General features: G+C 44.8%; 1 protein-coding gene and 1 long non-coding RNA gene across 5 annotated transcripts; one reads left to right on the top strand and one right to left on the bottom strand.

Moving 5' to 3' along the window:
- Positions 1-3,112: 3,112 nt before the first annotated feature.
- LOC119335474 (putative disease resistance protein RGA4) lies at positions 3,113-7,912 on the bottom strand. 2 transcript variants are annotated; one of them, XM_037607598.1, is made up of 3 exons: positions 3,514-7,912; positions 3,348-3,415; positions 3,113-3,234 (listed from the first exon to the last, which is right to left on the bottom strand). In XM_037607598.1, exon 1 carries the CDS (start codon positions 7,642-7,644, stop codon positions 3,541-3,543), a length of 4,104 nt encoding a protein of 1,367 aa, XP_037463495.1. In that variant the 5' UTR covers positions 7,645-7,912; the 3' UTR covers positions 3,113-3,234; positions 3,348-3,415; positions 3,514-3,540. The 2 variants fall into 2 exon arrangements, with proteins under 2 accessions (XP_037463495.1, XP_037463496.1); XM_037607599.1 differs by having other exon boundaries at positions 3,117-3,217.
- A 497-nt stretch (positions 7,913-8,409) lies between these two features.
- LOC119337913 lies at positions 8,410-11,889 on the top strand. Of its 3 annotated transcripts, none has more exons than XR_005163695.1 (3): positions 8,410-10,783; positions 10,883-11,558; positions 11,666-11,889. It is a non-coding gene; the product is annotated as an uncharacterized LOC119337913 (long non-coding RNA). The 3 variants fall into 3 exon arrangements; XR_005163694.1 differs by having other exon boundaries at positions 8,411-11,022; positions 11,257-11,558; XR_005163693.1 differs by having other exon boundaries at positions 8,411-11,106; positions 11,257-11,558.
- The last annotated feature ends 1,393 nt before the right edge of the window (positions 11,890-13,282 follow it).

Below are 13,282 nucleotides of genomic sequence, written 5' to 3'. Positions count from 1 at the left end.
ACAACCCACAATGCAAAATTGAACGTACTTGATGGCTCAAGATAACTGTTCGTCTTTCCTGCGAGGTGATGCACACATACAACAGACAACCATGAGAAAAAAAAATCGAGTGCGGCTAAACCAAGTGACCGGTTTGGGCATTAAAAAAACGCCAAGAGAATCTAATGGCAGGGAGTTAGTTGGCAGATCGCTCTCAAAAGAATTACCGGGGTAAAAACTGGCAAAACTTTTGCTAAATGGAGTAATCTGGATGAAAATTTATTAAATGGGGTAATTAGTGTAAAAAATGCTAAAGTAAGGGGTAAAAACTGGAATTACTCAAGATAATAATAATTAAGATGTCTCTGCTATTTTAGTTTTTGAGGGAAGATGTCTCTACTATGAAAGGGGGGTCCAACATTCCCTCCCGGTCTTCCTTCGCGCGATTAAAAGAAAGAAAAGAGAAACAACCACGACCCACTCCCACCCCTTGCTCCCGATCCGTCCTCTTTCTCGATCTCGCAAGGAAAACTGCCAATCTCCCTACTTGGCTTTTTTCCTTGCCATGCTCCTACATGAGGAGCTAGAGCAACATAGTAGGAAACCACGATGCGGCCCGATGCGTCGGTGCTGACACGTAGGTCTGCAATGTCCATCTCACTTGTGTAGAGAAGGCGGTTGGGGAGGTTTTGGACGGCTGGACGCAGCGACATCAATCGAGGGAGGTGTAGAAGAAGTGGCGGCCGGTAATCTTTTTCCATTCCATTCAATTGCAGTTGCTCCTCGATCTCCCATCCTTCATATTTCATTACTTTTCTCCATTTGTTTGTAGCATGGCATCAAAAACTTGTTTCCACTTCAGTTATCATACCAAACAAGCAAGTTTACAAGAGCATTTGGTCCCAATACTTAACTTGTGGATGATGATATAAAGTATCCCTGAAAAATCAGTAGAATTCGGGTGTTATCGACTACCAACACCATAATCTGAAGATCCAGTTGTATTATAGGTGAATTGATACGTGTTTTATGATAAGGGGTGGAATTTTTATTTTTTAAATTTGAGGGAGGAGAATCAATGCTCGTGGCATCAAAGCATAAACATTTCCTCTTATTAAAAAAAACATAAATGTTTTCAATGAATATTCCTACAAACGAATCACATTTTTCATGTTTCGTCGCCAAAAAAAAAAAGCGAAAAGAGGCAACCTCGACATGGCGGACAGAGTATGCTGCGCAACGGCGGCGGCGGCCTCGGATTTGGGCTTGAGCTTATCCGGGAGGAGGTCGTCGATGAGCCACCGGTGGCGGATCCGGGCCAGAGCCGGAAGAGTTCGAGTCGGGGCGGCGGCGGAGGTGCCCCGGCCGACGCGACGCGCGCCACCGCAGCTACCTCATCCTCCCATCTCTCTCTCTCTCCTCCCGTTCCGGTCCAAATGTGGTTTTAGCCCAATCTCCCAAGCGGCAGCCCAATCTCACTGCTTTCTTTCTTTCAGATTCAGATTCAGATGGATGGAGGATAATATTCATCAGCTGCAGCTGGACAAGATTAATTGGTGACTTTCTAAAGGATTAATTGGTAACCAGCATTTCTATCGATCCAGGACAGCATCTGCGTTTTGATTTTGAAAAATAAGAATCAAGCTACACTCGAGATTTTGTTAGTATTTACTTTGTTTGTATGTATGGTTATCTACACCTGTCCTGAATACATCTTAATTATTGTTCAACGAAGAGGGGAGCTGTCTTGCCTACCTAACCTACGACCCCTACACAAAAATACCGTTATCCTTTCCTCCAGAACCAAGGAGAAAAACACAACTCACATCCTCTATACTCTCACGGCTCATAAACACAGCAATACTTAGTTTACATATTTAGTTCCACTTTACACATAACACTCAGCTGCACTTTAATATTGCTGTGTGTGTGAATTGTAAGAGTGCAGGCATAGGGAGCCTGTCTTCATTATTTCAAGTATTTGTGTGAAGGCATCAGTGTGTACATAGCTTAATGCTATCTTCATACTTTTGAATGCATTCCAGAAAGGACTATGATGTACGCAGGAAAAAGCTACCAACCATGAAGCTTTCTTCTCTCCGTACTAAACGCCCAGACTGATGGGCACTCCCCATATCCGGCCCATATCTGGGGCGGAGATGGGAGGCCCAGAAGCGCCCGTGCACACCCGCCATGTAGGAATCAATGCTAGGGCCCGCGCCAATTCGTTCATATCCGCCTCCCCTCTTCTTGCCCGAGCAGCACTCTTCTCTTTTCTATTCGCCGTCCTCCGCATTACTTCCACCGTATTTTCGCAACCTTGAATTGAACCACCACCTCTGGCGACTGGCGGGCCTGTGAAGCTGTACCGAATTCACAGGTGAAGAAGAATCTTTGCTGAAGTTGAACTGAAGCAGCAGATTCAGCACTGTACAAGTCGCTCTGTTCCAAGCAGCTGTGTGAATGACTGGAGCAACAGCGAGGTGATGCTGAACTGGAGTGCTACTACCAGACTGACGAATTAAAGCCCAACATCGACCCTCTCTCTCACTGAGATGAGCTGAAGTGCTGTCAGTGGGAATGCTCCGCTCGCTGCTGCATCCAAACCAAGGACATCCCATTGCGAGCCATCACTTACATTGATATTCTGCAAACACGCAACACAATTATATCAGCTGGAATGTGGCCCTTAATTACAAAGCAGCAGCAACATTCTGGCGACAGACAGATTCGAGTAATTCAGATATTACGTAGTACAATCTTTCAGTGCACGGCACTTTTGAGCATAACATTACTTGGGAAAACCCAAAAATGAGAACAAAGTGTCAAGTAAGTACTGACCTTTCAGTATATCAAGACAATTGTTGCTCCATCTGTTTTGTTTGTTTGTTTGTTTGCTCTGACTCAGCTGTGAAATTCACTACTCTGCCCCAGCATAAACTAAACTTGGTGGTTGACCAAATAATGGTCCTCATTGCTCCGGTCCTAACAGGTATAATTCAGTATCAGGCTAAATATGGATTTTTCAAGAATCAAACAAATTGGAAAGCATTCTCCCTCTTCGCCAACAGTTAAATTGGACTGTTCGGTCCTGCTGCTTCATGCCAAAAATGAGCACAAGCCTGATAATTCAATTCCATGATTCCAGCCTCGATCACTTCTTGCAGCTACGACTCAAGTCCTCTTCTTGATCAGTACCAAGTGAGCCCCACGCCCTTCTTTATTTGGGAACAGAAGCCTGGCGAAGAAAATGCACTATGAATGCAGTCATAAATTAAGGATCAGAAATTGGTTCTGATGTAGCAGAATGAAGAGTCAACAGCTAGTGTTGCATGCAGAATGAAGAGTCAGTTGGTTGTATCTCGCACCTGTTGATTAATGCAGGTTTGACAACTTGTGTGCACATAAGATTGATTGCAACGACGAGTCTGCTAGTCTGTAAGATTTGACAACAGTGGTTAAGATGAGGCAGAGATATGGCGAATAAACTTTGCTTCAGAAATAGAAAAAAAATAGGGAGGCGTCAAGTGTTACCTTAATTTGGTGTAGTTATATTATCCTTCAAGAGACGGATAAATTTGGGTTTGTCCTTTTGATTTTCTCAATTTGCTCGTCGATCTCAGCGCTGTGAGGATTCATATATAGTTTTCGCAGCGAAACCGGGAGGCCCTCCCTGGGCATCCATCGGATTTCTGGACACGAAACGACACGTAACTCCTCGAGAGAAGAAAGGCGATGTAACCCTTGAGGGAGGGACTGCATACGCTCACAATAGGAAAATTTTAGATTCTGGAGGGAGGTGAGGAGCTGCAGCGCTTTCTCTTGCTCTTCTGTGAAGCTTTCCATCCTCGCCAATTCAAGAGTGTGGAGGGTCGGGGCGAGGAGGTTGCAAATAGGAGAAACAAGCAAGCCACAGATGTTATTCACATTGAGTTTCTCCAATCTAGAGATGTAACCCGCAGGCAATAATTTGGTCACCTCTGAGAGCATGTCTGCTGCTAAGGTGCTGCAGCTATGCACTTGCAGTTCTATGAGATTGACTGCGATGAGAGGATTGAATCCGTCCACTGTTAAATTACGGCACTCTTTTAGCCTTAGAGTGGTGAGAGACGTGAGGTTTGAGAGCAGACCCATTGACTTGATGCTTGGCTCGTCGGCAACATCAAGTTCCCTCAGGGAAGCAGGGAAAGGGCAAATGGTCTCTGATTCTCCCATTCCCATGGGCCACCGACAGAACAATTTGCCACACATGAATATTGATAATGATTGGAGCTCCTGAATTCCTCCTCCATTCTCCACATGCTCAAGAACCAGGCCCTTACACCTTGAGAAGGTAAGTTTCTGCAGTGAGCTGGATGATGGCAACTGCATTACACATTCCTCATCTCCATATATCAACAACACAGAAAGAGCTGGGAAACAGTTTAGCACTTTTGACGATGATGATTTGTTGCTGGTAAGATGAGATACATGTAATTCGAGTCTCTCAACTGAACGCAAGACAATACTGCCATCAAGCTCCTCAGGGAACAAACCGTCGCATCTTCCGACAGATAGTTCTGTTAGGGATTTAAACTTTTCAAGGTCTGTCAATGATATGTGCGATACATTTGCAATAGCCATATCTTCTACTTTATCCAGATTGTGGTAGGCCAAAGCACCGCCATACCCACTCACAACCAAGTTCTTTCCATCATAAGACAACAACGTTTCTAAAAAACGACCTCCAGCTCTATTAACCTCCAAATCTGTCAGTGTGGAGGTGTGAGGCATGGAGGGCAGAGACATCTTGGGGCACATAGAAACTTCAAGTCTGCGCAAATTGGTGAAGGATACCTCTGACAAGGGCATCACACGGAGATTGGGACAATTGACGCATATGATTTCTTCAAGACTTGGAAAGGAATGGCAATTAGGTTCCACAACCCATTCAGCAAGATCTGGCATTTCACAAAACTTAACTGTCTTCAAGCGCATAAAACATTTGCCTGGAGCGCCACCACATCCAAGCCCAAACTGATGCATTCCAGGAATTTTCTTCAATTTGAGGTCCTCGAGATTTGGTAGCTTCGCAAAAGGTGGGAGGGTGCTCCAAGATATGCCTTCTAGAATGAGAGACTCTAAATTTGTTAACCAGACGTCAAGACACAACCAACTAGGACCAACGACACCATCATGATTTGCAATTGTAAGTACTCTGAGATTAGAGTGTGGTTGAAGAGCATCAAGAATATCAGCATCTGTAGTTGGTCCATCTCTGCCCCAGAGTAATTCCAACTCCTTTAGATTCCTTTTCAACTCCAGTTTGGCTGCAGTAGCTTCCTCCTTGGTTGCCACGTGTTCAAGACCACGTATAATCAGTCCTCCTTCAAGCTCTGTCAATGACCCAAGTTCTCTCAGTTGAAATCCCATGTTCCCTTTCCTGACATGGAATTCTTTTAGTTCCAGCAGATGCTTCATCTTTCCGACATTGCGAATATTGGAGTGGACTTTACTTGTAGCACGGAAATCATGTAAATTCTCAAGGTGGCTAAAGTCTTTGGGCAAATCAGAACTACCATACCAATCATCTAGGTCCAAGAATTTCAAGTGATAAAATCTTGATAGTGTACTAGGTAACCTCATTTCCCTGTGAGATGAAGTAATTTTGAGGTACTGGAGGTGGATAAGTTTTGAAAACCTATATGGAAAAGATTGTGCAGACTTCACCACTATAAATAGGACACGCAGACTGTTTATTTCCTTGAAGCTATCTTTCAAAATCTTGGTGATTCTTTCTTCATATCCTCTAAATATCATCAAAGTCCGCAGATTAGCAATGTCGATCCTCTCCCTTAGTTTACACATTTCTTGCTCAAAATTTGCATCATATCTGTCTTCTATGTTGATAGATAAGTGCCGAACAGATTGTGGGATGGCATCAGCTCTGAAATCTAAGCCACTTATATTGTGGCATTCTTGTGCAGAAACACTCTTAGATAGCTCATGCATTAAATCATGCATTACATACCAATCATATTCCTTCATGAGAAAACCATTGTCCAGTAGTTCTTCCAAGTGATTCCTATCGGCTTGGTGATTAGAGTCTATGATGCCTATTGCAGCCCAGAAATGATTGATTTCTGAAGAAGTAAACCAATGGTCTTCAGGGAAAAGGCCACAATAGGAAAAGCATTTCTTCAGATAAAAAGGGAGGCAGTCGTAGCTAATCTTTAAAGATTGCATGATATCATCATTTTCTTGCTGCTTTAGCCACTGATGCTTTTCAAGAACTCCATTCCAATGTTTCTGAGAAAGGTCATTCTGCAATAGCCTACCAACTGTTTTGGCTGCGAGCGGGGAACCCTTTAGCTTGTTTGCAATTTTTCGTGCAATACCAGCAAACTCATATTCGTAATGCTCGGGCTTGTTGTCTTCACCAAATATACATGCTTCAAAGAATGTGAAGAAGTCATTAGACTCTAAACCTCGCAGCTCTAGTGTATCAATTGTTTTCACCATGTCTGCTACCTTTGGGAATCGAGTTGTGACAAGCACCATGCTTCCTTTGGCTTCCCCCTTTGTGAAGGGAGCTAAGAGGGTTTTCCACTGATCCTGACTCTCACATTTCCATATATCATCCAATACAACTAGAAACCTCTTGGACTTGAGACGACGTGCTATGGATTTCTGAAGCTGGTCTAAATTGGTTGTTTCATTTGCAACACTGCTGCTTCCTCCTTCAGTTGCAGTTATGCAGGCAAGGATCTCCCTGGTGAGCTTCAGCACATCGAAATAACTCGATACACATACCCAGACTGGAACATCAAAGTGCTGTTTAGTCCTGCCATCATTATAAAGATGTTGGGCGAAAGTTGTCTTGCCAATACCCCCTGGACCAACTATAGGAAGAACAGAAACATTCTGAGTCTGTGTGGCATCCCCGGTGGTGATACGATTGACAGTTTCCTCAAAAGTGTCTCCCCTGCCATACAATGTGTCTTGTATAATCATGGAAGCAGTGAGAGGCCGATTCAGCACAAGGACTGGGGTGCTGTTGGTTGGGATAGTGCCAATGCTGAGCAAATTGGAGACGGAATCACAGTGGGACTGCATGCCCTGTAACACGGACTTGATTTGTCTGGAGATGGACACTCTGTCAAAATGCAGCAGCGCATCACCATCTTGGGCAGTAGCAGAGTTGGAGTTGGTGACACCGGCAACAGCAGCGGCAGCAGCATCACCACCACCATTCCTCTTGCTCTTGGGTGTCCGCGAGCAAGAACAGCACTGGAACAAGCTGCCAAGGGTGTGGCGAAGAGCGCTACGGGCGTGGAGAGCTTGATGGCGGACAAGGCCGTCCAGATCCTGGGTGGCGGCGTAGTTGGTGCCGTGTAGCCTGTCATGGATCTGAAAGTAGTGGACCTCATCCAGCAAGTCCTCGGCCTGGTCGGCGTCCCTGCTCAGCTTCTCCAGCAACCCCTGGAGGCCAGGGTTGTCGCCGACGTGGCTCACCTGCCCCTGGGCGTTGTGCAGGAGGCCTTGCGTGTGCAGCAGCTTGTCCTTGATCTGCTCCGAGTTGTGGCCGAGCTGAAGGCTGTCCACGTACGCCGCCACCGGGACGACGGACAGCGTCGTCAACACCTTGCCCAGGAGCGTGGCCGCAGCGCTGAGAGCCGCCTGCATCTCTCTATCCGCAGGCACTCGCCCTTGGCTTGCCGGAGTAGTGGTGGAGAGGAAGCAGCAGAAAGGCTCCAGCAGCTAGCGATTTGTGTAGGGTAGGGTAGGTAGGCGGAACAAGTGAGACAATAGTAGATTTGAAACTGCTAGCTGTGGGGGATTTGATCAAGACAGGGCAGACAACTTGCTAGCTTTGTAAGTAGTAGTATTGTATTTGGTTAGGTGTACAAGTGCTACTATGTGTCTATGTCTCATCTGGCCGGCGACGACCAAACCAAGATACCAACCAACTCATTTGTCCTTCCTTTTACATAACACAAATGGCACATACTGGCTCGTTGTTGCAGGAATATCTTGCAACATATTTTAATATAATTCGTTGTATGAAACATGAATATTTGAAGTAATAATATAGAAGGCTAAAACTGAAAAGACATATAATTTATTATGTTTGATCATTATATAGTTGTAAACTTTTTTATTAAATATAAATAGAATAATAAAATAAAAATTCTCATGCATGTTTGCATGTTGAGATGGTTTTTTTTTCATGCATGTTTTATGATGAAGTGGCATGCTTGCATGTTGAGAGACATATGGTAGTGGGATGGGCCTTTTCTCATGCATATTGTATGATGATGTGGCATATATATGCTTGCATGTTGAGTGTTGAAATATATTGCCCGTCTCTCTACATCAGTTCGGACTTTTGGAGCAACTGGATGGGGGCATGCATTCAATATAGGAGTTAGATATAGGATTGGTTTAAACAATGTACGACGAGGCCGGCAAGTTTGATCCGTGATCCCCTCCCCCCGCGTCGCTCCCGCGAGCGACGGGGGGAAACCCTAGCCGCCGCCGCTCCTAGTCCCCTCCCCTCCTCCACTCCCCTCGCCGCCGCCGCGCCCGCTGGCGGGCAAAGCCCGGCCAGCAGCGGCGGCGGCGGGGCCTCTTCTCCCCCTCGAGCGATGGTGGGTGATGCGGGGCGGCCTCGTCGTTTGGGGGCGCAGCGCTTCGTGGGGCGCGGCGGCACTGTTGGCTGTTGTCCCGGCGTGGTGGGCTACTTGGTGTGCCCGGCGGGATGTGCCCCTGGTGGTGGCGGTGGCGCGAGCCTGGCGGCGGCGGCCCAAATCGGCTGGATCTGGTGGCTCTCCCTCGACAGGCGGCGCGGGGGCTGGCTTCGACCCGGCGTGGTCGTGGCGTTGGGAGTGGACCGCGGCAGCGCGTGGCGAGCTGCTACAGCGGCGGCTGCCGGTGGTGCGGTGGTCCCTCGGTGGATGGGCGCTCTCGAGACCCTCTTTGGCGGCTGGGTGCGGACGGGCCGGCGGCCCTCGATGGTGGACGGATGGCTGATGTTGCCCCGCGTGGGGCTGCGGGAGGCCGTGGTGGGGCGTCAGGGGTGACGTGTGGGGAGGTTGCAGGGGGATGGGTGGTCTCTCTACCCGTCACCGGCGCAGGGGGCGCTGGTCCGGACATGCTCCGCTCCTCTTCTCCCCATTTCCCCTACCTAGCGCTTCCGAGCTCCAGATCACTGTTCGGGGCAGTCCAGTCATCGGCGGCTCTGCTATGCTAGGGTTTTGCCAGTCGGTTCCAAGTCTGTCCCTTTGTTGGTGTCTGGAGCGTCGGGATGCAGGGCGGCGGCCTTGGTGGCGGGAGCGGCGTGCTCGTGGACGGAGCTCGCGGCTCAGGTGCGGGCTAGTCTCCATGGTCGTGTGGGCGGCATGGCGGCTGGTGCTTGTCGATTGGTGGCTGTGATGCGGCGTCTGTCCCCAGGACTGGTCGCAACCTGTTCGGAGCCGGAGTGTGTCTACCTGGGTGAATACCCTGCCTGGCATTCCCAGGCCGACGGAGGCGTCGTCCGTGGACGTCGTGATCTTCTTGAAGGCTCCGTCGTGGTTACTCCATGTCCTCCAAGGTGCCCCGGATGAAAATCGTGATCCTCTGGATCGGGTGGTGGCGGCACTCCAGTGGCGTATCCTTCTTGAAGGCATCACCTTGGGGCTCATAAATCGACAGCGGGTAGCTTGGTCTCTTCTCGGTGGCTTGTTCCCGGTTGAGTGCTCCCTCGACTTCCTAGTGAGGCTTAGTGTCTATCTATTGTTTACTTGGATTTGTTGTGGGAGTGTTAGCTGCTTCTTAGCATCTTTGTACCTTGCCTTGGGTGCGTGTGGTGTTGTATCACTCGTTGTATGTTGGTTGTGGCTTTATATATAAAGCGGGGCGAAAGCCTTTTTCGGTAACAATGTACGACTTGCCCTCTACTCCAAATCTCTCTCCCTCATTTTTTTGTTTTCCCTTTTATATATATTTAAAAATGGTCTAAATGTATATGCATTTTGAAAAGATGTTAAACTGTTACATAACCTGGTTAAAATAAAAATGTATATTTTTTGTTGATGTTACTTTTAAATAAGTGTTCTTGTATCCTAGAAAATGTTCATTAAATCAAGAAAATATAGTGTGTACATTTTCTCTCTCTAAATGTTCACGTACTTTTTAAAAACAAATCATATATTTTAAATAAATATTCACACATTATTAAATAATATTCACTTTATGATGTATGTAAAAGATATTCACGCATTATCAAATAATGTTTACTGAATAACGTGGCTACATACATGCTCTGCTCTCATTTTTGTTCGGTGCAGAGTAGAGAAGGTACGCGGCCTACTGCTCCCAAGTGGATGATGATACCATGCATCAACACTTTTTCTTTCCTTGTGTGCATCATTTGTTGTAGCTAATCTTGTTAACATTGAGAAACTGAAGTAGCATTCATTATCTTGTCTGTTTCTTCTACTTGCTTAAATTGAAAATTCATCTCTTCAAGCAGGCAATTTTTCATTTTGCAGTAACATCTGGGGCTGACATCCACATGACCTGGTCAACTGTGCGTGCAGGCTCACATCGCTGCTCTGTACTTGCTGAATCTCCCTCAAGACCAATATCACAATGTGCAAGAAATGAGGCAGAGCTCAAGGGAGTGGGCAGTTGCAAGGAGCAGTTTCTTTCAGACCAAGCTCTTCTGGCAGGGATTCTCAAGGAGCATATATATGCCGACTGACTAATGTTGGTCTGCGCTATTACTTGTCAATAATTAGTGGTGTGGTGTGATTCAGTCAGCTCCTGAGGCCACGACACCGTAAGGATAAACTTACTTACTCATCTGGTTTTGTAAAGACATCCAGATCTATCATGTTGTGCATGGTTCATGAGATGCTTATTTGAATGGAGCGTGCAGTCTGCTATCTATATGAACATTTTTGGTGCTCTACTCCATACTTGTGTTGGAGCTGCTGCAGTACAGACTACAGAGGAGCCTTGTTTCTTTTTCAAGTAGTGTTGCAAGCCTCGTGTGCCTGAATGGATCGATCCTGTGAGGTGCGGCCTAAATTGCATCATCTGAACATTTAGTCTTGTAAATATACAAGTTGCATCCAAGGAGTAAGGGATTTGCCTTTCATGGTTAGCTTCTGCACAAAACATGCTTCTTTGTATTGGCTCTCTTGTTTGTTTCAATATCCAGCTTACTAAATTTTCATTGTGCCATATATATAACATCCAGCTGAATGACATCCACACAACTCGGCCAATCGTGTCGTGTCGTGCGTGCAGGCTGCTCTGGACTTTCTGAATTTCGCACAAGATCAATTTTCACGATGCGAATAAAGAGGCCTGCAGAGCTCTCAAGGAAGCAGTTTCAGGGAAGCATGTTTTGATGCTGGAAGAGCTCTCAAGTCCTGACTGACTGACTGACTCACTCATGTTGTTCTCCTCTACTAGTGCTTGTCAGCGATTACTTACCGTCGTGATTCAGAAAGGAATTACGTAAACGGCATGGTTCTGCTCTGCCCGAGGAGAGGAGCCCCTGCTCCTGCTGTATATATATTCCCCGTCAGCTCTGGAGCCACGACCCCGTAAGAACCATTTTTTTTTTGTGTGTGTGTGTGTATCTTGTTTTTTATCTGTTGTGTTACTGCTTTTGCTTTGCATACTTGTTGATGTGGCTACTACTGTCTTTCAGATAAAAAAGGACGTGCTGGTCAGTTGCTTCATAATGCTCTGGACGGAACTCATTTTGCGGCGCTGAACTCAGTGGGAGCAGCCATGCCATGCGAATTGGGAACATATTTACTTATTCATCTGGTTTTGTAGAGTCATTTATTTATAAATAAAGGTTGTCGATGGTTCATGTTCTATATATGGACATGGAGGATAGCTATCTCTGTTTTGTAACAAGATCTTTTGTACCTGCATATATATGGCATATAGATTCTTCCTTGTCAAACAAATCTCATCAGACAAAAAGAAAAAAATCGTCCATTCTCACCGTGTGCATTCTAACTAGTTGCACACCCAATTAAGAACCACCAGACGACATCATCTCATGTTGTTTTGTAACTGAGCCCTTCCGTTGTTTTTCTTGCCACAACACTTAGCCATGCCGTGAGCTATCTGAACATGTTTTGGTCCAAATAAATAGGGAAAAAAATCAAGCCTCACTTCACTCTTTCTACTTCATCTGTTAGTAGGTACAAATAAATATTACTTCAACATTCTCACATCCAAACCCCCTTCCAGAACGAGCAAGGCCCAGGTTTTCCTGTGTCTTCCTAAATTCTTAAATAATGTTCATTAATTCATAAAATATTTGCAATTTTTATTAAAAAAATCATGAATTTGCAAACTTGTTCGCGAAGTTCAAAACATGTTCAAGTTTGAAAAATGTTCATGAGTCCAAAAGTGTTCAAGAATTTTCACCCGCAAAAAAAAGTGTTCAAGAATTTGAAAACAATTTGTGAATTCAAAAAATGTTCACGAATTTTTAAAATGATCACAAATTTCACAAATATGATGAATTTAAAACTGTTCACAAAGTTGGAAAATGTTCACGAATTTTAAAATTTTGAGGAAATATATTCAAGAACAAAGGGGGAAAGGAGAGATGATTCAATAAAGTTGCTTCTAGTTTTCCATTTATGTTTATTTTTTTATTATTAATATTACTATTTGAAGGAAGAAATATTCCTTGAATTGTTTGATCTAATTTATTATTTATTTAGGGTTTTGTATATTTTTATTTCATTTTTGGAAAGGAACTCTCTCCGCTATTTGGGCCTTAGTTATTATGAGACTCGCCCTTAATTCCTATCATTTTGATTGCCAGGACTGCTTAGTCCGGTTGACCTTTGTGCCTTCAGCCCGTACAGTAGAGTGAAAAGCAGAAACGAAGAAAAGGAGAAGGAATCGGCACTTTTGCGAGAAGGAAAAGTTCGGCCTATTTAGCTTCGGTTTTGAGAAGCTTCTATACTCATATTTATGTTGTTTGTCTAAAAAAACTCATATTTATGTTGTTCTTTTCTTTCTTACTTTATGTATTTTCAGTTTTTCTTTTTCCTTTTTTCCTTTGTATTTGTTTTTCTTTCACCTTTTTTCTCCTCCAAATTCAGGACTTAAAAAAAGCTCTACCAGTTCAAGTGCACAAACTTTTTTATATGTCATGAATATATTTTAAATATTACACGAATAATTTTTACCTTTTCATGAACATCTCTTTTGTTAAGAACTTTAAAAAAAATCTTAAATTTTACAAACGTCTTTTATATGTCATGAACATATTTTTTAAATTCATGAATATTTT

The sequence above is a fragment of the Triticum dicoccoides genome, chromosome 7B (assembly GCF_002162155.2).
Source record: "Triticum dicoccoides isolate Atlit2015 ecotype Zavitan chromosome 7B, WEW_v2.0, whole genome shotgun sequence".
Classification (NCBI taxonomy): domain Eukaryota; kingdom Viridiplantae; phylum Streptophyta; class Magnoliopsida; order Poales; family Poaceae; genus Triticum; species Triticum dicoccoides.
The sequence above is the reverse complement of the archived record's forward strand: the minus strand, read 5'-3'. Positions and strand labels throughout refer to the sequence as shown.

Coding starts and splice junctions, on each gene's coding strand:
- LOC119335474 (XM_037607598.1), bottom strand. CDS start 7,644: ATGCAGGCGGCTCTCAGCGCTGCGGCCACGCTCCTGGGCAAGGTGTTG.